Source organism: Pituophis catenifer, unplaced genomic scaffold (assembly GCF_029215685.1).
Source record: "Pituophis catenifer annectens isolate HBS135680 unplaced genomic scaffold, rPitCat1.0.hap2 SCAF_2, whole genome shotgun sequence".
In the NCBI taxonomy this organism is placed as follows: domain Eukaryota; kingdom Metazoa; phylum Chordata; class Lepidosauria; order Squamata; family Colubridae; genus Pituophis; species Pituophis catenifer.
Window position 1 is genome coordinate 265,363,475 of NW_027256882.1, and position 23,117 is coordinate 265,386,591.

General features: G+C 37.4%; 1 protein-coding gene across 3 annotated transcripts in view; it reads right to left on the reverse strand.

Annotated features, from left to right (window-relative positions):
- The window catches only part of ERBIN (erbb2 interacting protein), a 78,627-nt gene that overhangs the window by 47,107 nt on the left and 8,403 nt on the right, over window positions 1-23,117 (reverse strand). The window contains exons 1-4 of one of the 3 annotated variants that reach the window (XM_070938847.1): window positions 20,594-20,662; window positions 19,700-19,745; window positions 5,339-5,395; window positions 4,040-4,237 (exon numbers count right to left, since the gene is read on the reverse strand). In XM_070938847.1, coding sequence (XP_070794948.1) covers window positions 4,040-4,237; window positions 5,339-5,395; window positions 19,700-19,745; window positions 20,594-20,625 — 333 coding nt within the window. In that variant the 5' untranslated portion in view covers window positions 20,626-20,662. Of the gene's footprint in view, window positions 1-4,039; window positions 4,238-5,338; window positions 5,396-19,699; window positions 19,746-20,593; window positions 20,663-23,117 lie in introns of those variants that run through there. The other 2 variants (XM_070938848.1, XM_070938849.1) reach the window with 2 other exon arrangements.

A 23,117-nucleotide genomic window follows, 5' to 3' on the forward strand; every position in this document is an offset into this window, starting at 1 on the left:
CACAACCCCATATGGAACAAAATCAACTCCACAATTCCCAAAGGAGGAACTACCCACCCACCAGTCTCAATCTTTTTTAGGATTGAGTCTTCGTTTCTCCCGATCATTACTGCACATGGCTCTGGTTCAGAATCTGCACCACCTCTCCTAATTTTAATGATATAGAGAAGTCAAGTCAAGGGTGATATTTAGCCCTCCCCCCAAATTTTGATGAGTCTTAATGGCTTCACAGATACCTTAAATAATATGGGGGAGAAAGTGCCTTGAGGCACCCCATAGCATAGGGCAGTGATGGCTAACCTTCTTGCCGTCAAGTGCCAAAAGTGGGGGGAGCGTGGGGGGGGTCGCACACATGCATGCCCACTCTCATAATTCAATCCACCTGGTGCATATGCGTGCGACCCCACCGCGCGACGCCTGCTTTTGGCACACGATGGTACGGTGGGCCCAGTAGGCCCGTTTTTTTGCCCTCCCCAGGCTCTAGAGGCTTTCTTGGAGCCTGGGGAGGGTGAAAATGGCCTTCCACACACCCCCAGAGGCCAGAAACGGCCCATTTCCTGACTTTCGGGAAGGCCCGAAAATCAGCTGGCCAGCGCGCACATGCGTGCTGGAGCTGAGCTACGGTAATGCTCGTGTGCCCACAGATATGGCTCCACATGCCACTTGTAGCATGCGTACCATAGATTCACTATCACGGGCAAAAGCACACTCAACCAGTATTACTCTCCAAAACTGTACATGCAAGTAGAGGGAGAATCACTGTAATACAGTGCCTCCAGTTCCCAACTCACAGAGGCAGCCCAGGAGAGTATTTTTGTCAACAATACTAAAAGCTGCTGAGAAATCCAATCGAATAAATAAACTCAATTCTCTTTACCTCAGTTCCCATAAGAGACCATCCTATCTCATCTAGATGCATCTAGGAACCAGCTTATTTGACAGACCCCCAATGTTTCTGCCTAATCATTATGTGCTGGCAGATTTGGCATGCTCCATGTTCCTTTAAACAGTACTATCTATGGGGGTTCCAGAAATGTGCCTTCTTTGCCATGGCAATCCATAAGGCCTTAAAAACATGATTGCTTTCCCAGGCCTTGGGTTAAAATGAATGGAGTCCTTTACTGGCTGTATTTCTGTATATGTTTTTGTGTAGAGTAACCGGATCCCATTTTGTTTCATATTGCATTTTTATGGTTTATTATATTGTGAGCTGCCCAGAGTCAACCTGGAGTCAGGCAGCACCTAAACGGAGTTAAATAAATAAGTAAATAAATCTATCCACAGTTGACTCTGTCCCAAAACCAGGGCTGAACCAAGATCAAAGAGAATAAAAATATATGTGCAAAAATGGAAAGACTCTACAATATCCAAAATAGAGAAAAGGTTTATAAAGGTAATAGCAAAATTAACTTCTTTGATTAGAGAAACAACTACCCCTTGTGGACTTTTTGCTGAAAAAAGAGAAAAATGAACTTGTATTTAGGTTTGGGGATTAGAAAGAGTAGCTTATGGAAAGAAAGAAAGAAAGAAATTATAATGCAACCTCAGAGAGAGAAGGTAAAATATAAATGCATTTATGACCACTTTCAAGAAGATTGGAAGCTGCTTCTTTATAATCCTTTCTTTTCTACTTCTATTTCTTAATTTCTTTCTTAATTTCTGTTTCTTTTCTAATACCCGCATTGTTCTATCTTCATAAAAATGTCTTCAATAAGCTTTAATTTAAAAGTAATGAGCAGTATCCTCTAAAGCAGAGGTTTTCAAACTTGGCAGCTTTAAGACTTGTGAACTTCAAGTCCCAGAATTCTCCAGCCAGCATAGCTGTCTTAAAGCTGCCAAGTTTGGGGACCCCTGCTCTAAAGAAATGCAAAACTATTGCAGCTCAGGTAGTTTGAGACAATTCAGGCAATGTTTCCTGAGGAACAGAAAGACAAATGGCCTTCCTTCCAGTCTGATGGCACTACTCTCTCATGCAAAGATTCATTTACCACTCCCTGCATCCGACCACTCAGTCCCTCAGCCAGCTCAAATGAGGCCACATCACCAGAGATCACAGAGTGTGTTGTCAATCAGGCAGATACAAGTTTCTTGTCCATGGCCATGGCTTCATAAACTGAAATACTGTGTATCCCATAAAACAGAATATGGTAACCTGTTTTCCCATTCTGTAAACCAACAAGTGGCTTATCAGGAAAAGATATCATCATTAATGGCACAGAAACTGTATCTCTGAAAAAGGGAAACTTGGAAGGAGAAAGTATAAACCTGCTATGAAACTGTGTACATGTAAAACCATTCAGTTGGACAGCTTAATCAAAGTTGGTAGACTTTCTCATGTCTACAAGATCCCAGTTTCCAGAGAAAAATAGATAAATCCTAACCTTAAATTTTATCTGAAAAAGTGCTATATCTTAAATTGGGAAGTGATAATCACTTAAATAAAAATAAGGCTAGGATCATAAAGTCAATTTATATAAAATATTCAATCACATATTCCAGATTATAATGCACATTTCAAAATGTAATTTATGTACAATTTGCCATCTTTGGAAGGTTTGTTGCAGACAAAAACATTTTGATCTTCCTAAGGTACGTTTTTAAATAGTGTTATTCTGTGATTTTAGATCGCCAGAAACATGGAAGATTGACAACTAGAGTCCTAACAAAAAAGCAACTTGGGATGAAGAAGATCAGACAAGGACAGGAGTATCAAAAATCTACCTCATTATACTTAGGGCACTGAAATAACTTAATATCTACTATCGTTATGTAGTATATTGCTGGGATGGTGCAGAGGGAAAAAGTGTAGCAGTCAGCTGCTCGTTGTGAAACATCTGTTTCAGGTGCTTATCTAATAGTTTTTAATTTGTTTAGCTTTTGGATCTTGAGGATGCAGACAGAATGTCTGAGTAACAGAAGCTGTTTTTCAACATTACACTTTTTGCTGATTCAGCCAGTGAAAAATGTTTCTTTGCGTGTGATGATATTGCAATATCACTGTGATCCGAATGGTACTGATTATATGGATCTGTTTTATTCAGATTTTTGTCTTGAATATTGGACCAAGGTTACCATGGTCATCTTGGTAAACTATCTAATTCTTTTACTTTTTAATGTTATCAACCAAAATAACTTACAGCAGTAGAGCCACACAAAGCACCTAAAAGGAATGCTTCACAAAAGCTGCCAGTTTGAGTGAAGCACCTTTTGTGAAAACATGAAAAAAGTTGGAAGGCCCGCTTGGCTGCCTCAAAAGGCTATTCCTGGGAATGTTTGCGCATGTATGCAAATACTTCCCTTTACTGGTCATTGCAGTGAAAATATCATGTAGAAAATTAACAACAGTCTTCAGAGACGCTATGCATGCCTGTCAGCATATAATCTGCTTTAATGTTTTAATGATTGTACTTTCTTCACATTAACAAGTTTTCTGAAATGTTCCTTCCTAAGGCGGGGTTGAGATCAATATATTACAAAGGTTGTGCTCTATTCTACTGTGCTGTGTTTGAAAAATAGAACACTATTCAATAAAACCACTTTATTTTGAACTTTATTATTTAGCATCTACAGGAAGCCACTGGGAAGGAGTTATCTGAAGCTCTGGAGAGCAATAGTGCTAATATACTTCATCTAGGAATGTGCAAAACATATTGCTTGAATTCTAAACCAGTCCATGTTCAAGGGGGTCATTTAGTAATATAGCCTAGAATACTATAAACTATTTTCTGTTCCATAAAATCTGTTCTGCCGGCCACTCACAATGCTAAAACAATAATCAATAAGTAAGCAACTATGGTTCATTTCAACAAAGATGACATGCATATGTACAGAGCCTTATATAAATATTGATATGTCAACCTTGATTTGTCATTATCAATATGACAAATGAAGGTTGACATATCAATATTCTTTCCTGATGTACGAACATTAACAAACTACTAGAAAATTTACTCTACCTGCTTTTGTACACAAAGCATTTATGTGAGGATTCACTGTTATTCACTTACATAAAGAAATGCAATATGAGAATGCAACATACCTTTGGAAGCTCTTCAATTTGATTAGCATCTAAATAGAGTTCTTCCAATGTCTTTTCAAAAGTAAAGATTTCCTTAGGAACCTGCTCCAGGCTGCAGTGCGAGTAATCAAGGGCAGTCACAGTTTCTTCTTCTCCACGCAAGCAACGGCATGGGACCAATCGCACGAACAAGTTCCGTTTTGTTGTCATTTTCAGGCACTAGCGTGAGAAAACAAAGAAGTACTCTAAAAATAGTAACAAGCCTAGGAAGTTGAATAAAATATTTCCACATATTTACAGATATGAGTTGTTTTTTAAATGAAAGACACTAAGTACTTAGTTCAAAGCACATACAAAGTTTTTAATGTTTTCATGCATCTTCTTGAATAGAATTATCTCTAAACAGAAGTATTAGCCTCTTTATACTAATGAATCCTCCCAAAAAGATGTGAAAGCCAGCTATGTAACTATCTTTTTTAACTTGAACACAAAATGGAGAACTATGGTTGAACCATGGGGTCCTTAGTGCTTTCTGACTTGGTTGTTTTGTTGCAGATGTTTCTGGATACTCCATTGCTGGAGGTCTTCAAAAAAAATATTGGGCAGTCATTTATTCAGGATACAATAAGGTCTCCTGCATTTCAATTTGGGGAAGCGGGGGCGGGTTGAACTTGAAGACTTCCAAGATCCTTCAGCCCTATGATTCCATGCTTCTATTCTATGATTCCAAATACATATACCTTAAATTGGGTGGTTTCAGTTTTGGCTTCATTACCTTGTCATTTTGTTTTAAAACAGAATTTGGTGGCAATTTATTACAGCTTCCTGAGTCTCTGCTTTAACAATTCTTGTATATATACAATCATAATAGAAAATTATGTCATGCCAATATCTGTGGACCTCTGATAACCAGTTAAGAGTGTAGGAAAGCAATGTAGAGTAAACATTTTAATTTGGTCAAAACATCTTCCACAAATGGCAGACAAGGAAATGTATAGCATTATCTGAAAATTAAGTTCTAGCATTCATGGATTTGATTCCTTGCCTTCTCTCCATTCTCCCTTTCCCCGTTCTTTGCTTTGTATATTTATTTATGATGCCAAAGATCTAATGACTAGAGAAACAGAGACAATATAACTAAGGCTTTATCATTTTAAGAACAGATAGCGTTTAATTTCAAACTATGCACTTAAAATTGAATAGGTAAATCAAGTAAAATGTTCTTTTATTCCTAACTGCTATATTTATTTCAATAAAAAAGCCCAACTAAAATATTACTTGTTAAATAATTAAATGGGATGTCCACGCAGTCATGCTTACCACTGGATTATGATTTTCTCCCTGTTGCTTCTTCCCTGAGCTTTCAAAACCAACATTCTGTGAAAAGGGAAACAATAACTTTGGTCAAAACTATAACTCTATACAATATTCTACAACCTTCCGTTTATTTTTTGCTAATACTTCCCTTTTTAAAATATTAACCAAAATAAGCTGTAGATCAAACACCAAAGTGCAGTAACAATTTTAAAAGATATTAGGATATGTACAATAGAAGAAAATATATAAAAGAACCCAAAATACAGTAATTTGCTACCAAGTGAGGGTGTTTCACAGAAAGGGAACTATCAAACTGAATTCAGGTCCCTTGTTCAAGAATATTGCAACAATGGCTTCATATTCGGATAGGTTTGTACTACATAAGGCAACTCAATCAAACCTTTTATGTGAAACAGGTAAACAGGGTAGATATGTCAAGTTATACCAATAAAGAGCAGTGTCCAGCTTCAAAAAGCAAAGATCAATAATGAGAAAACAGGCTAAGAAACGGAAGAGACAGAATTGAACTATGGTTAGTATACAAATGCATGTTGGATGTCTGGTTGTTATTACCTGTTTCAGGGCTTCTTCCTAATATGCAGTAGCTAGGCACTTTTTGTTAAGGGGAGAACCTACATCTTACTCAACCTCTACTAAGTCAAATGCTGAAGAAACTTTGCCAAAAGCTTGTCAAGAAGTCTAATAACTTAGTATGTTACAGCTCACTACAAAGGCTTTGCACCGATTCCAAAAACTGACGAGAAACTAGTGGAACTAAGTTCTGTTCAAAAACATCCCTTTCCAATTAGCAGCCCTGCTCCCCTCTTTGGGGCCAACTCAAGGCAGCTCAAAATAGAATGCATTATGATTATCTCCTATGCCTTTTAATATACAACCACAGGAAGGATTATTCCTAGACTTTAAGCTACCGTAATTGTCATCTATATGCTAATGAGAGGGATTCCTCTCAATTCTATATTTTTCCATTGCTATCAGTTTGACATTGAGTATCTCCAAGGCCCCTGAATAATTTCAGGAAGTAAAGGAATGTATATGCAGTAACAAATACAAACAAAACTGAGTTCCAAGAGACAGCCATGCTTTCATGATTTGCATCATGATAACCAGCTGATGCAGCACTCTGGTCATTATCAAGTCTAAAGGCTACTGGAATTTTTGGAATTGTCTATAGAAATATGGCAAGCAACAGAAGAAACAGTAAAAGCTTTAATCAAACTGTGACAGCAATAAAACTGCCATTAAAAAAATGTGCCTGGCCGCATAGTGTCTCAACTTACAACCAAAATTCCAGTCCCAATTGTGGTCCTACATCAATGGCTACTTGTAATACTTAACCCAAACATAAAACACTACAGTAATAGTGCCAGCTATTCTGCTTGATAAATAGATAGATTCTGCTTGACAAAAATTTATATTTGTACCTAAGACAATATGTATCTATGTATAAAATGCAAAATGAGAATACTAACCATATGACAGATTTTAACTTTGAACAGTTACATCATCTGGATTGAATATAAGAAGTGAACAGTAGAGAATGCCATACTGCGCACAATTAATTATTGTATCTCCCAAAGATTGAATTCTTTTTCATATACCTAAAAATATTAAAGGCATTTTGCAGTTATTTCAGTTCAAGATTTAATTCTAGGTTATTTAAATTGTTTTTTTTTCTTAGCGATATATTAAATTTTAAGAATAGAGTGAAGATTCCGCCCCCCTCCTCCCAATCAGGCCAAGTTGGTTGGGCTGCTTTGCAACTTCAAACAGCAATTCTAGACAAGTATTTCATTAAATAGTACAATTTGCTGGTACAATTCAGAATCATTAGTTCCATCAATTATGACAAACTATCCTGAGGCAGCATGATAGCAAGGCCCAAACCATGATATTGCAACTACATTTCTCAGATAAGGTTCCTATGCTAGAATGCGGAGTTGACCTTTTGCCAAACAAATTGCTTTTCATTCAAGGAAAGAAGTTTTATATTGGTAACATCTATCCACAAAACATTATTTCAATAGCCTTCTGGCTTATCCACTTGGACTTTTGGAAACCGTAGATTGGCAGTAATGTTCTTTGTAGAGATTGCTAGCTTTCTCCTTGCAACCCAACTCCTGCTGATTAGTGTTCTCCCAATGTTGGCATCATGAACACATTTACCAATGCCGTTGCACAGCTTTATTTTGTGCATCAGTTGCACCAGCGGTGAAATGCTCCCGGTTCGGACCGGATCGCCCGATCCAGTAGTGATGGAGGCGGGTGGTTCGGACAACCGGTAGCAAAAATCCCTGCCCCCCTCCCCATGCCCAGTTGAGCCGCGCGCTCATCCGAGGCTTTTTTTTTTAATTTTTAAAAGCATTTTTTCTACAACCCCTTCTGCTGAAAAACTGCTTTTAAAAGTATTTTTTAAAAAAGCCTCTGATGATCACGCGGCTCAACTGGGATCATCAAAGGCTTTTAAAAACATTTTTTCTATAACCTCTTCCAAGGTTTCAAGTTGTGGGTTTAACCTTTTCAGCCCATCATTGCATAGGATCAGATTATCTGAGGGGCCACCTTTATCCAATTACATCTGCCAGTCCCATTAGATCTGGAAGAGAGGGCATGCTTTGAGTCCCATCTTCTAGGGATTTACTAGTTAGCAGGTCCTAGGTGGGCTTTCTCTGCTGGTACCCACCTTCTGGAACACTTTCCTTCACAAAGTAAGGTTAAGTCTCGCCCCTGTTAATATTCTGTAAATCCGTTAAAATCTGCTTATGTCATTTGGCTTGGAATGCCAGAAGAGGGGTGATATTCAAAGATAGCTCCATCATTGTACTTAATTTATTTTCTCCTGTGGGTAGTGGTTTGTATTTTAATAATAACTTTTTCCATTTTATTAATAGCTGTTTATGTCTTTGTTTTATTTAATTGCCATACACCACTCAGTCACTTCTTGTGAGATAGGTGACCATATAAATTTCATACATAAATAAAAATGCAAGAGCAGCTTTCAGTTCCTTTCATTGGTGGAATCTATACAATCAGCCTGAAAGTTATTCATGGAGTCCAAACTTTTTGGAAATAGTTTTGCATAACATTTCCCAACTTGTGAAATATCAATAATTTTTGTTGGAGGTCCTCAGTAATATCCTTTGAGCTATGATACACTTCCGTGTTTTTAAAATGAGACTTTGAAGATGAATAGCCAAAATTCTGTTCTTTTTTATAAGGCAGGACCTTCTACATTTACATCCGATTATCATACCAGTGATTGAACACACGACTTTAATTTCCCCTTCAAATAAACTGATAATCCTATAGGCTTAAATTCATTTGCCACACAAAAATATTTAGCTTAGGATCATTTTCCTCAATAAATGAACAATTATGATGTTTTTGACCCATTTGTTAAATTGGGACTGGTTTTAGGTTAATTTTTATACAGAAATATTGAAATTTGAAGGAGTTCACAAACTTTTAAGCAGCATGTGTATAACTGATTTTACATGGAATACATTCTTATAGTCTATTAAAACATTCCTTACCACCAAAACCCAGAATGTTTCCAAAAGTTGCTGGTAGCATCATTTTTAAAATTTCAAAATAAAATGTTATGGATTTAGTATCATATAAAAATGTAGTTCTGAGAAAGTAAATGTTATTGACCACTATCAGACGTACTTGTACTGTAATAAGACACATGTAAGGTTGCACACCAAATTCCTAAATTCAAAGCTTGTAGGCAACAAATGAGGGTTTTTGTTTTTCCCTTGCAACCAACTGCAGAACAGTTATTTAGGGATCTTCCTTCAAAATATATCCTGAGGCCCTTCATATCCTTCAGCACTATTATTTTTAAAATGCTTCCAAAGTCACTGCTTACTCGTTGCATTCAAAGTTTAATTTCCTGAGTATCCAATAACTACTTCCCTTCTGCTTTTTTCTAAAGGTTGATTTCATTTGTTTTATAATTAGCATCATTTTAACGAAGCTTTACACTTGAATATAAATTCACCAATGGAACATCCTTCCACTCAGGATGATCCCCATAGGATATAAAACTCTTTTTTTGTGTATTGTATAGATGTGTAATTAGAATTGTTGCTCTGCCTGTAATTAAAAGTTGGGGGGGGGTCACCACTTGGCCCAGGCAGACAGGAGTGCATTGTGGTATCTGGCAGCTTTTCTCATAAGCCAGGCCTTTAACTTCATGTTCTTGGCAAAGGCCACTAGCTGATAATTGTAATTGTATCTGCTTCCTGAACGTAGAACTTAAAAGAATTTATTCTGCTTCACTGGATTGCTTAGAAGACTTTGGGTAGAGGGCATCCCACTTTTATTTATTTTATTGCATAGATGGATTCTATAGTACTTTTACAGTGGAAGGTGCCTAGCTGATCAGACCTTTTGCCTATGAAATGAATAGCATTTTCCTTTCATGTCAATATAGATACTCTTTCTAAGCACTTCAGTTCCAAATTTAATTTACTGTTCCATTTAATACACTGCTATCTACTAAATAGAATACTTTACTTTATTGTCATTGCATCTAGCACAACAAAATTAAATGCCATCTTCAGTGTTGTTGAATTCAATTATTCCAGGGGTGTCAAACTCGATTTCATTGAGGGCCACATCAGGGTTGCATTTGACCTCAGGGGGCAGAGTGGGCGAGGCTAGGGTGACCATGGCTGGGATGGGCGTGGCCAGCTCAACATCCTGCAGCCCTGAGCTGCAACTCCCCATGGAGTTTTTGCTGGCAGAGGCACTGCGGGTCAGTCCTTTGCTGTTTTCCAGGGCAGCTCCATGGCCAAATCTAATCACCCTGTAGGCCAGATCCGCCCCCCGGGCCTTGATCTGACATCCCTGAATTATTCCATCAAATCAAATCAGTTTATTGCATGAGGCCAATATATAGGTAGTCCTCAACCTATGACTGGTTGTTGAACATCATTTTAATTATGATGAAAAAGCTCCTTCCTCAGAGTGATGGCTGCCACACACACACACACACACACACACACACACAGGGTCAAATGACTATGTTTCAGGCATTTGGAAACTGGCACGCTTTTCCAACCAATTGCAGTGTCCATGGTCACATGATGACATTTTTTGTCAGTTTCCAACATTTTCTGCCATGGGCAGAAATGCCCATTCAGCAAAATGGATTCATTTAACAACTAGTTTTTCTCTTTATGACAGTCATAAAATAAATCCAATTACATGTTGTCTCGACTTACAAATGCAATGACTTACAGCTAAAATTCCAGGCTCCATTGTGGTCGTAAATTGAGGGCTACTTACATAAAATAAAATGATTTTATTTCTCTCACACTTTTAATGTGCAGTAGTACGTGTCAGGCTCTTTTAGGCAGGCTTAGTCCGAAAACAAAAGCCACATAAATTCCTGGGAAGATTTTTATTGCCATTAAGTTAATGTAGCAGAACCTTGGAAGATTGTTAAATTCTCCCACTCAACTTCTATCTCATGTAATGGAGGCAGAGTCGCTCTGAATCCCTTTTCTTATGCTTCTCCCTCCCCTGGGCTGTGTTGTGGCCCGCCGGCAGCCAGCAGAGCTGGCAGCAGAGTCGAACAGTGAGGAGGTTGCGGAGGAACTTGGCCAGTCCTGAGGACTGGGGAAAAGCTCGGACGAGGGCTTTGTATCTGAGGCAGAGAGGGGGCCAAGGCCATCTGATAGTTATATGCAGCCTCTGGAGTCTGACAGCAGCGAGGCAGAAGAACAGCGGGAGCCTGTTCCCAGTGTGCGCATGCGCAGAGCTGCCAGATGATAAGAACAATTAAGAAAACACGGTCGACTTGGGAGTAAGGCTTGGAGATGATTGGCCCCTCCCATAAGACATTAAAAAAGAGAGAACGGGACATGGCTTTTGCAGGAAGCAATTAGTTCATCTGGCCGATTCAAGATTTGAAAATTCTGTTTGTGACTCTGTGCCAAGTTTGGCCTTGTCCTGCATCTGGAAATTAGCTCTCTGGCAGCATTCCATGTGAGACAGGTGGGTGTTAATAACCTTCCTCTGAAAGACTATTTATCAAGCCTTGCGGACTGCAAATGAAAGTAATTTATAGTCGTATAAATAAAAGAGGTTTTGCGGGACTAAGATTGTACTTTATACTTTCTAAGGAAGCCTATGTCAGAACAGGCTGAAGTACAGGTAATTCTTGCTTTGCAACCATTAATTTAGTGACCATTCAACGTTCCAACATTGCTGAACGAAGAGATGACCATTCCTTGAATGGCTATTTATGACATTTATTGCCAGATTCCAATCAGTAAAGCCACTGGGAAAGCTGGCAGAAGTCACAGGTCACAGTCATGTGACATCACACTTAATAACCACATGTGATTTGTTTAACAACCTCAACCAGAACTTCTGTCGCAAATCTCATCATTTTTCGTTTTATGGCCATATCATTTAGCAACAGAGTTATCAATTCCAACTGCAGTCATTAACTGAGGACTACCTTTATCTCTTTTGCAATGGTCCCTCTATTTTCTCAGGGTCTGTTACACATTCCATCATAACACTAATATTCTTCCCAGTATAACTCAGGTTAAAAAAACTGAACAGTTTACCCAATCTATTGCACTGCTGAAAAATTTTGGAGAAATCACCCACAAAGTAAAATCCCATCAGAAAACACATACAGCACAATTTTGCAGTTAAAAGAGAAGAGAGTGAACAAATATTGTACCATTATACTCTTACATTTATGAATGATCAGGCCTGTATATTCAAATGTCATAATTTTTAATATGAAAAAGTAACTTATTAAAGTATTCTTCAACGAGATTGTGTTGCTAGCTTAAACAAATGAATCAGTTTTTTTCATTCTAAATTGAACATTCCATTTTTAATAAAATATTCTACAAGTTTAGAAAATAAAACATGTAACACATTAACCACAAGTTTAATTTCTCCTATTACCTTCCCTCTTACAGAACTACAGAACTGGAAAAGATGCCAAAAAAGGTCATCAAAATCACTGAAGCTGTGACTGCAACTTTATGAAACTAGACATTAGAAATTTTAGTCAAAAAAGACAGTATAATGATGGAACACAAAATCCTGAACCATATGAAGAGTTTTTCTTCCAACCTAACAATCTTAAAGGAATATTAAATGTGGGAATCTTCAGACAGAAGAGGAAGCATTTTTTTATACATTGTAGACAACTCTGCTATTTACTATTTATGCAAGCATCAAGTTACTTTTCTAATCTTGCCTATATCAATCTCATTCTTCTGGCCATGCATTGAAAAATCATATAAGTTGATTTCCAATTTAAAAAGAATTTTTAGATTAGAAAATCTCTATTTTCAATGTATTATAATTAAACAGATGTCTGTGAGTGCTATATATATTCCATCCAAGATATTTAAAAGTTACTAGCAATGAGAAAACTTTTAAGCTTCTCTTAAATAAAATCTGTCAGATATAATGCCAGAAATAATTCCTAGGTGAAATCAGTTTTCCCTGTTACCAGCCTGAAGAATACCAACCCATCATGCAACCACCCCCCAAAGAATTTTTTTTAAAACCCTGCTTACCCTTTTCATTATGAAAATATAATACCAAGAACTGTTAACTCGATGCCTTGCTTTTTAAAATATTCAAGCTCACAAAACAGGATGTGGTTCCCTTGACTGAAAAGACTATTACTGAGAAAAAATATATTTTTGTTTTATTTTTTTCTTTATTTTTTTTTTTGCTTACTTTATATTACCGAAAACAATTCTATTGAACTCCCAGTTTCAAGCAGCAGATTTGTTTTATATTTATAGCCATCCTTCCCCAGGTGATTTATACCATTTGGGTTAATTTCAGTGAAAGACTACCATTTGCCCAAAGCCATCCTATAAGCTTTGGCAGCCAAGTAAAAATTTAAACCTGACTAAGGTGTTGCAAATATATTTAAAATATAAGCATGATTATTGTTAAAAGCTACTGTTCTAATATCTTGCCTCTCAAACTTCTTTCAACCATGTGGTTTTGGAGTTCCTTATGTTCTTCCGTTTGTAGATTCTTGACCTAGTCCACTGACCTACTCAGATGGTTGAGAAAATAAGAACAATTGAGTTTCCCCATCAGGGAGAAATGACATACTGATTTTATAAAATTAAAAACATCTTTTCAAATAATGATGTGCATAAATTTAAAAATTCTATGCAAGATCATCCAATACTATGGACTGAGATATCATCAATATGCTGATGATACTCAGCTTTTCATCTCCATTCCTGGTGATTCAAGCAATGATGTGGCTGCCCTTTCTCAATGCCTGGAGGCTATAGGGCAGAGTAAAAATTTTTTACTACCGGTTCTGTGGCCGTGGCTTGGTGGGTGTGGTGTGGCTTGGTGGGCGTGGCTTGGTTGGCATGACAGGGGAAGGATACTGCAAAATCTCCATTTCCACTCCACTCCAGGGAAAGGATACTGCAAAATCCCCATTCCCTCCCCACTCCTGGGGAAGGATATTGCAAAATCACCATTCCCACCCCACTTTGGGGCCAGCCAGAGGTGGTATTTGCCAGTTCTCTGAACTACTCAAAATTTTTGCTACCAGTTCTCCAAACTGCTCAAAATTTCCGCTACCAGTTCTCCAGAACCTGTCAGAACCTGCTGGATTTCACCCGCTATAGGGGTCTGGATGGACGACAACAGGTTTCATTTGAACCCAGGCAAGATGGTGGATGCAAGTGACCTCAGAATCTGGTTATCATCATTCCCGATGGGTCTGGACAGACCTGTTGTGCACCATGGGGATCCCTCCTGTACTTGCAACTCCTGCTCAAAGAACAAGTGGTAGTCATGGCTAGGAGGGCCTTTGCGCTCTTATCTTTTATCATGACATCCTGCACATGGTCACTCATACCCTAGTCTTCTCTTGGCTAGATTACTGCAATAACTCTACGTAGGGTATATCCTTGACAGGTATTCGGAAGCTACAGCTGGTACATAATGCAGCGGTGCACACAGTTCTGGGAGCCCCTAGGATTGCACATATAACACCATTATTGCACAAGCTGCATTGATTATCAGTTAGCTTCTGGATGCAATTCAAGGTGTTGGTTGTTACTTTTAAAGCCCTATATAGCATGGATCAAGGGTATCTGCCCCACTTGTCCCAATGGAAAATGCCTGCTATATATTCCATCTGCTAAGGAATTTTGGCTGGCAGGATCAAGGAGAAGAGCCTTTTCAGCTGTGGCCCCATCCCTAGGGAACACTCCATCACCAGAGGTGAAAACTGCTCCCACCCTTATGATCTTCTGGAACACTATTAAAACTGGCCTTTGCCAGTTGGCTTGGGGCTGGGGAACGGGGACACTTACTACTGCAGGTGGTTGATGGGATCAGAAGACCTGTTTCCCATGCTGTCTTGAATAATAAAACTGTGAAACCCACTTTCACATTATGTTTTAGAATTCAGAAATTCTAAAATTTATTTCAGCAAATGCACTCATTAATTTTCAAAGCATTTAAACTGCACTTCGCTAAATCCATGGAACTAGAAATTAAAATTTGTAGAAATTTTCAAAATTTATGTGGCAATTTTGATGCATTGCTATAAAAATATGAATGAATTAACTTCAATTCAATGTTTTACAAATCTGAATGTAGCTCAAATCTAGGTATAGTTATTTAGAATAAAATTTCTTTAACTTCAATAGAATTATTTAAATTATGAAGAATCAATTGTCAGTGGATTAAATTTTATAATCTGTATCAACCTGCATTTAATGTGTTAATGCATAATAAGTCATTAAAGAACCACTGAAACATCTAATTTTGTTTAATTTGTAAATGCTAACTATCACAGCTCTTAAACGTTCACAACAATTAACACTTTAAAATAGGGTGAGTAGGCAGTACAACTGTCAGTGGCCAAGGGCAATACAATTTCAAAATGTTAATAGCCAAGTACAAAAACAGAACTATAATTCCATTACTAAAGGAAAGTATTTTTTTTTCCTTAAGTGAAAAATGTTAGCTGAAGGGATCATTGTATAATTTCTATTTTTTGTTAGATAAGCCTAAAAAAATCACAACAGAATTTTTGTTTCATGTTTGTTTCCTGCTCAAAATTGAAAGAAAATTGCATTCCCACCAACTTTCAGTTATATGACTTCTACGAGCTCTTACACCAGGCCTGTCAAACTGGTGGCTGCATGCCGGATGAGTCATGTGCAGGCCACGCCCACCCCAATTCTGCAAACAAATACATCACGTGACGTGATTGAATTCATCACGTGTCATGATACATCACGTGACACAATCGAGTTTGACACCCGTGTCTTACACCCTGCAAAAATGAACACTCTAATTGCATAAGTATTGTAGCCTACTGATTCATGTAATATCTTTAATCAGATTGCAATCTTATCAAAATGTAAGCTATTGTAATATTCTCCAAAGCATGATGTAAATACAAAAGCATAGAATGATATAAACGTGCACATCTATTCACAGACAGACATATTTACTATTGCTTCAATAACTAAAAACCTGAAGTGACTCAATCGCATAATGAAAACTCTACTGTTATAGCACAAAGGAATTGCCGATACACTTAACAGTTTAAAAAAATATCAAATATAGGTAATCCTTGAATTACAACCACAACTGGAGCCAGAATATAAAACAAGCAGAGCTGTTAAGTGAGACATTGGTGTGACTGCAGTTGTTCGCTAAACAACTGCAATCCTGGCTCTCCCAACTGTGGTCATTATGCAACCCCACAGTTGTTAAGCCAATGGAGTGAAAGAGCTGTCTGACGAAGGAGAGCAGGCAGCTTCCCTGTGAGAGCTCCTGTGGAGGGCTACAGAAAAGAACTCAGATTTTGGGGATCCAAGCTTCATTTCTGCAGTCTGCCACAGGAGTTCCTTTCACTTCCATGCATGAAGGGGAACTCCAGGGCCTGCAGAAACAGGGCTCAGAATATTGAGATCTGACTTCTGTTTCTGCAGGCTTTTAGAGGAGGTTCCTTTTCCTTCTGTGTATGGAAGGGACTACACTGGGCGGAAGAAACAAAGCAAGGATTCATAAGATCAGAGTTTCATTTCTGCAGCCTGCCAAAGGATTTTCCGTGCTGCCCCCTCCCCCGTGTATGGACAGGAGGGAAATCCCTCAGCAAGCAACAACAGCTTTCAAGTTTCCCAGCCAGTTTCCCCACTGACTTTCTGGGAAAGCTGGCAAAAAAAGATTGCACATTGTGGGCATTTGGCACTCTGGTAGTAAGTGAAAACAGATTGTCAAGCACCCAGGACACAATAACATGACAGGGGAGGGCAACATTTTACAAAGGCAGACATTTTTGACCCATCGTAACTACAGGACCACTGTTTGATATTTGGGGGGTGGGGGAATGTGATTTTGTATCTTAATATAAATCTTCTCTACTGTATAACTCAAATACTGGATACTTTCCACTTGAATACAACAACTGTTATTCTTTTCCATTCCCATTTGCTTATTGATTCTTTGTAGGGCTGCAGACTATTTACTAATTCAATTTATGCTTTTATCTTTTTTACATTTGTCATTTGAAAACAAAGCTATAATAGAAAAAGTATTATTAAAAGCTAAACTCTTTTATATGACAATATAAAGCTGTAGAAAAGAGTCAATGAATATTTCAAGAGTCTGTTAGATGGAATATTTCTCACAGTAACTGTACCATAAGTATTATTAATAGTTTTAAAGCAGTCTTTAATTGAATTTCCATACAGTTATATATAAACATACCAAAGTTTTCAATGATTTTTTTAAAAAAAATGAATGCATTTATATGCAAACAAATACAATTATGATGGAAATGGATGCTCAGTTTTTCCTCCAATTCCAATATTTTCCAACTTGAAAATAAATCCATATACTGTGTCTCATACTGTACTAAATAACAATATGAATCCTTCCCAGTGGGGTGCTTCAACATTGCCCTAACAAATTTAAGGTATCTGTGAACTCTGTAAGAGGAACGTATTTTGGTTGCTCCATAACACGTAACTGTATGGTAGAGCTTTGCTTCATTTTAAAGAAACTCCTTTGGGAGGAGGGGGTTGTTTGTTCATTGTTGTTGTTGTCTGGCTTCACCTGGCTACAGTATGTTATAAATGTCAACATTGAAGATTAATTCTTCCATGTACCCTTCAGAAAGGACATAACTATTCAGCAGGAAACACATAGCTGGTACCAAAGTAAACAGCAAATGGACTATTTCTTTAGCTTTCCCAAAACCAAATGCACATATATAATAGAGAAGGATTGAAAAACAAAACAATGCAATACAAAGTAAATGAAAATATGTGTTTGGACCCACTGATACGCATGAAGGTTTCCAGACCTTCCTCCTACAACTCTGCTACACCTGTCTTGCATACTCTAGAGAGGTAATCACTAGCTAATTTACACTTGCCACTTATTTACCAGCAAGTAGCTAAATGGCACCGTCATTCTACATTCTTCTGGCCCAGCAAGAAGGCTTCTGCTAAAGCTTAGGTCACCTTTTCAAAGTAAGTTCCAATGCTTCACTCCAAATTTTAATCTTTATTACACATACAGCAAAGAACAAGAGAATTTAAAGGGGGGAAAAGAAAATGGAAGTAGATTGAAATTTACTCTGGACAATTGTAATATTTATGACAGCCCAACAATATAAATATGGATATATGGAGAAAATGTGGGAACTGGTATTAAATTTACACTAAGAGAGAACCTTTACAAAAATAATGAACAATGCGACAGCAGCTAAAACTGCCTTACATGTTGAAAGAAAATTTTGGTCATGCATTGAACTTGTGAAAAATTTAAAAAGGTGCAAATCCATAAAATTATGTCAGAGATGATGATAATAACAACAACAACCTTTATTGTCATTATACGTGTATACGCAGTATACCCATACAACGAAATTCACTTAACACCCAAAGACCAGGTCCAACACACATAACAATCCCCAAACACACTCCCACCCATCACAATTCCCCACCCCTAAATGGATAATAAAACCATAATTATTCCTATTGGGTTTTATGGATAAGGAACTAGAAAATATTATAAATGGTAATTGCAATGACATTATTATATTAAAAATTTGGAATACCTATAGTGCAAGATTGGATTTTAAAATAAACTGAACTTTAAAAAATGGTGAAATTAACCAGAGAATAAACAACAAAGAATATTTTTGAAAATTGGAAACCTTATGTGGACTTTTTGTTGAAAGAAGAAAAGATCAAATTGATTATTTTGGGATTTGGCAATTAAAAAGCCATGGAATGGATGGAGAAAAGGTTAAGATGACAATTACTCAATACAAAGAAGATATAATTTTGTATTTTTTCCTTTTAATTCTTTTCTGTATTCTTTTTTACTTTTTATCTTTTGTTTGTTCATTTTTACTATATTAAAACATTCTAATAAAAATATATTTTTTAAAATTGTAATGTTTATTATAGTCCAAAGACTATATATTTTTCTATTAAATATCACAAAATCTTATATTCCTGAAAAGTATACCAACTACTGGGACACTTTGTGGAAATCACACATAATCAGCTTTAGAATAATGGCAAATAAAGTTATAGAAATATTCATCATTGCCAAAAAAAACCTCATTTGAAAAATAAGCCTGATACATATTTTCACTCTGCTTGGAATAATCCATGTATTATAATTGTACATATAGGTTATGTTAAGTAAGACTTTAACAAACTCACTTTTGATTTATTAAAGAAAGGATAGAATATTTTAGAGAAGATAGAACTCGTTAATTTTTATTCTAACATGATTTTTATGTCTGGTGTGCTGTGGTGCAGTGGTGGGATTCAGCCAGTTTGTACCACTTTGGGAGAACTGGTTGTTAACTTTGAGCAGTTTGGTGAACTGGTTGTTGGAAGAAATCATTAGGGCAGAGAACCGGTTGTTAAATTATTTGAATCCCACCACTGCTGTGGTGACGCAGTGGTTAAAATGCAGTACTGCAGGCTACTTCGGGTGACTGCCAGCTACCTGCAATTTGGTAGTTCAAATCTCACCAGGCTCAAGTTGACTCAGCCTTCCATCCTTCCAAGGTCGGTAAAATGAGGACCCGGATTGTTGGGGGCAATATGCTGACTCTGTAAACCGCTTAGTGAGGACTGTAAAGCACTGTGAAGCGGTATATAAGTCTAAATGCTATTGCTATTATATTGCTTAGCTTTATTAATTATTAAATCATCACCTATTTTAATAATGGGTTTGATCACTTTTATATACAGCACTAACCTTATGTTACTTTGAAATTTTTACTCAGTTTTACATAGCTTGTAAGTCTCTTTTCTATCTGCTTACTTTTTTTCCCTGCTTTTTCTTTTTTCTGGATTGTGCTTCCATATATCTATTAAAATTTTTAAAAGAAAAAAAGAAAATATAATTTCCATACATTCATATTACACAAATTGAAAAATTGACAAGTTGATTTAAAAATAAGTTACTTAAATCTGATTCAGCAGAAAAACATCTCAATATTTCTGTATAAAATTAAATGCAATATAGACAGAATTAGAAATATAATAACTTTTTGACTATTCTCGTATATTAAGAGTACATGTAAGAAAAATCTCATTCCAGTTTGAGGTATCTACTTTAAACCAAATGAATAGCAAACCTTAATGTGACCAAGTGTGCTTAGATATATCCTTCAGATGTGAAAAGTATTAACAATTAAAAAGTAAAATTGCCTTCAATTTGAACTTTATGCCTGGATGGATAGCATGCATGCATTTTTCTAACACTTGTTCTTGACTCTACTATTAGAGAGAAAATGGAAGAAATGTTTTGTCCACACTTTATAATAATCTGAATCTTCTCCTTCTTTGTTCTCCATCGTTAATTTATATTTAGCTTTAATATTACCAAATAAGACCCTGTCTTATATTTTTTTGAACCCTGAAATAAGCGCTTGGCCTTACTGCAATGCGCTCAAAAGCCCGATTGGGCTTATTATCAGGGGATGTCTTATTTTGGGGGAAACAGGGTATATATTTAATTGTAACTAGAAGCTAAAAGGGAAGCGGTGGCTCAGTGGCTAAGATGCTGAGCTTGTCGATTGAAAAGCCAGCAGTTCAGCAGTTCGAATCCCTAGTGCTGCATAACAGGGTGAGCTCCTGTTACTTGTTCCAGCTTCTGCCAACCTAGCAGTTTGAAAGCACGTAAAAAAAATGCAAGTAGAAAAATAGGGACCACCTTTGGTGGGAAGATAACAGCATTCCATGCATCTTTGGCGTTTAGTCATGCCGGCCATATGACCATTGGAGACGTCTTCGGACAGCCCTGGCTCTTCGGCTTTGAAACAGAAATGAGCACCGCCCCCTAGAGTCAGGAACAACTAGCACATATGTGCGAGGGGAACCTTTACCTTTACCTAACTAGAAGCTGCTCAGAGACTGAGAATAAGAACAATATTGCATTTTCTGCTCATTTTCCAATAAAGACCACAACACTATATGAGGCAGTTTCAGTTCCTAAATCACATTTGAACTCGTACTAAAATAGCTCTACAAAATCATGATTATCCGGAACTGAACCATTACCTTTTATTCAAGATGTTACAGATTGTTCAGTAGCATCCTCTTTTGGGGGGTCTTCAGTACCGATTTATGCAACAATGCATTCATCACTGCACTCGATTCAGTCAATCTTTCCTGGCTAGCATAAATCAGTCATGAAGAACAGGGTCAGACAACAAAACATTGCCCTTATAATAAAGCAGCTTCTCCCTGCCCTCAGGCCATAACAACAGAAAGCCAACCCACAGAATTAGGCCAGATATGAAATCTGGCACCCAAGGCATCACCAAAGCACTTACCATTAAGTACTTAAATGCTGCCATTGGGTTATATTAGATTTAAGCACCTCTGTCACTGGGGAGAAATTAATAAATCCTCTAGCTATGCTAGAAAAATATTTGATGATATATGAAATGAAAGACCTTTTTGTTACCATATTGTCTCATTATAAGGATGCCTTAGTACAGAATCTCAAACTCACAGCTCAAAACTGCCCAGCAGTGCTCCAGACCTCAGTTCACAATTATGAGCAAGCCGGGCCAGAGGAAACATTCCAACAGTGAAAATCCAAGACCTATTATCTTGCCCTGACCAGTAAGTTTTCCAGCAACAACAGGGTCTTCTCAGCTGCGCTCCAAGTTATTGCATGCTCAGCTCCACATTGCTGAGAACACGAACTTGCTGTCTTGGTCTGTGGCAGTCACTGCTTCTAAGGCTGCATCAGGTTCTTTGGCAGCAGTGAGGAGAGGACAGACCAAAAAAAAAGATACCGTATTATTTGGAGTATAAGACGCAGTTTTTGGGAAGGAAAATAAGAAAAAAGCTGATTGGCAGGTGGATCGGCCTCCTGGAATACCCCCAATCAGCTGTCCCCAGAGGTGAATTTTAGGAACAGGTTCCTTGGTTGTAAGCTCTGTGCCTTGTTTTTTTTTTTTTGTTTTTTTTTGTTTTTGCTTTTTTTCTGCCTCTGAAACTTCTGAAACTCTGTTTCAGAAAAAACTTTTTTCCCTGCCTCTGAAAGCCTCTGAAACAGAGCTTCAGAAAAAAAGCCTCTAAAGCTCTGTTTGGGGGCTTCTTTTCTGAAGCTTCTTTTCTGGTGCTTTTTTCAGCTTCTGAAACCTCTGTTTGAGAAGCTGGGCGGGGCTACGTTCGCCCAGCATAAGACGCACCCAGATTTTCATCCTCTTTTTGGGGAGAAAAAGGTGCATCTTATACTTCGAAAAATACGGTAGGTTAGGAGGCTGGGGCTGCCCAAGGAAGGAAGAAAAGAAGAAAGCAGTTGAGGAGGACCTGGCTGCCCCGTCGTCAATGTCTTTTTACTTAATAGATTTATGTTTAATGACATATCATGCTACTTTTCATTATCATCACTTCTTATGACTTCTACATAATTTTAAAAAGGTTTTCAAGCTTGCGATTCTCTTATGAATATGCTGTACTTATGACAATTTAAGTTTGGGACTCTTACCTTAGTATATAATCAATCCACCTTGCTGACAAATTCTCTGTCAAATATAATCTAGCACCGCCTGGCAATGGGTTGGTCTACTTAACTGCCAAAATTCCCATCAGTGCTGGGCTACCATGCAAAGTGTATGAAGTTGGAAAGAGCCTTAGGAACTATACCGCTTTTCTACTGCACAATCAGGTTCTCAACAGCATCAGTGCTTCTAACTCTAGAACGTATCATTCACAACATTGCAGAATCAATTAAGCTCTTTAAATCTTTCAGAAAAGGCCATCTAACTAGTCCTCCACACTCAAAAATAGAAAAACTGATGTCACAAGTTTAAATTTAACCATGAATTGATCTGATTAGGATGAAGACAACCAAACTCCACATATTTTCATGAACTCCACATCAATACTATACTATCATAATCAGTGGTGTAAAGCACCCTGTTATTAAGACCAGCTGCCTGCAATTACTGCAGGTTCGAATCTCGCCAGGCTCAAGGTTGACTCAGCCTTCCATCCTTTCTAAGGTAGGTAAAATGAGGACCCAGTTTGTGGGGGCAATAAGCTGACTTTGTATAAATATACAAAAGGATGAAGGCTATTGCTTAGCGCATTGTAAGCCGCCCTGAGTCTCCGGAGAAGGGCGGCATATAAATCAAATTTAAAAAAAAAAAAAAGGCAAAATGTAAATGGAAGTTATGTTGTCCTGTACATGGTTTGATAAATTTGAACACTCCAATAGT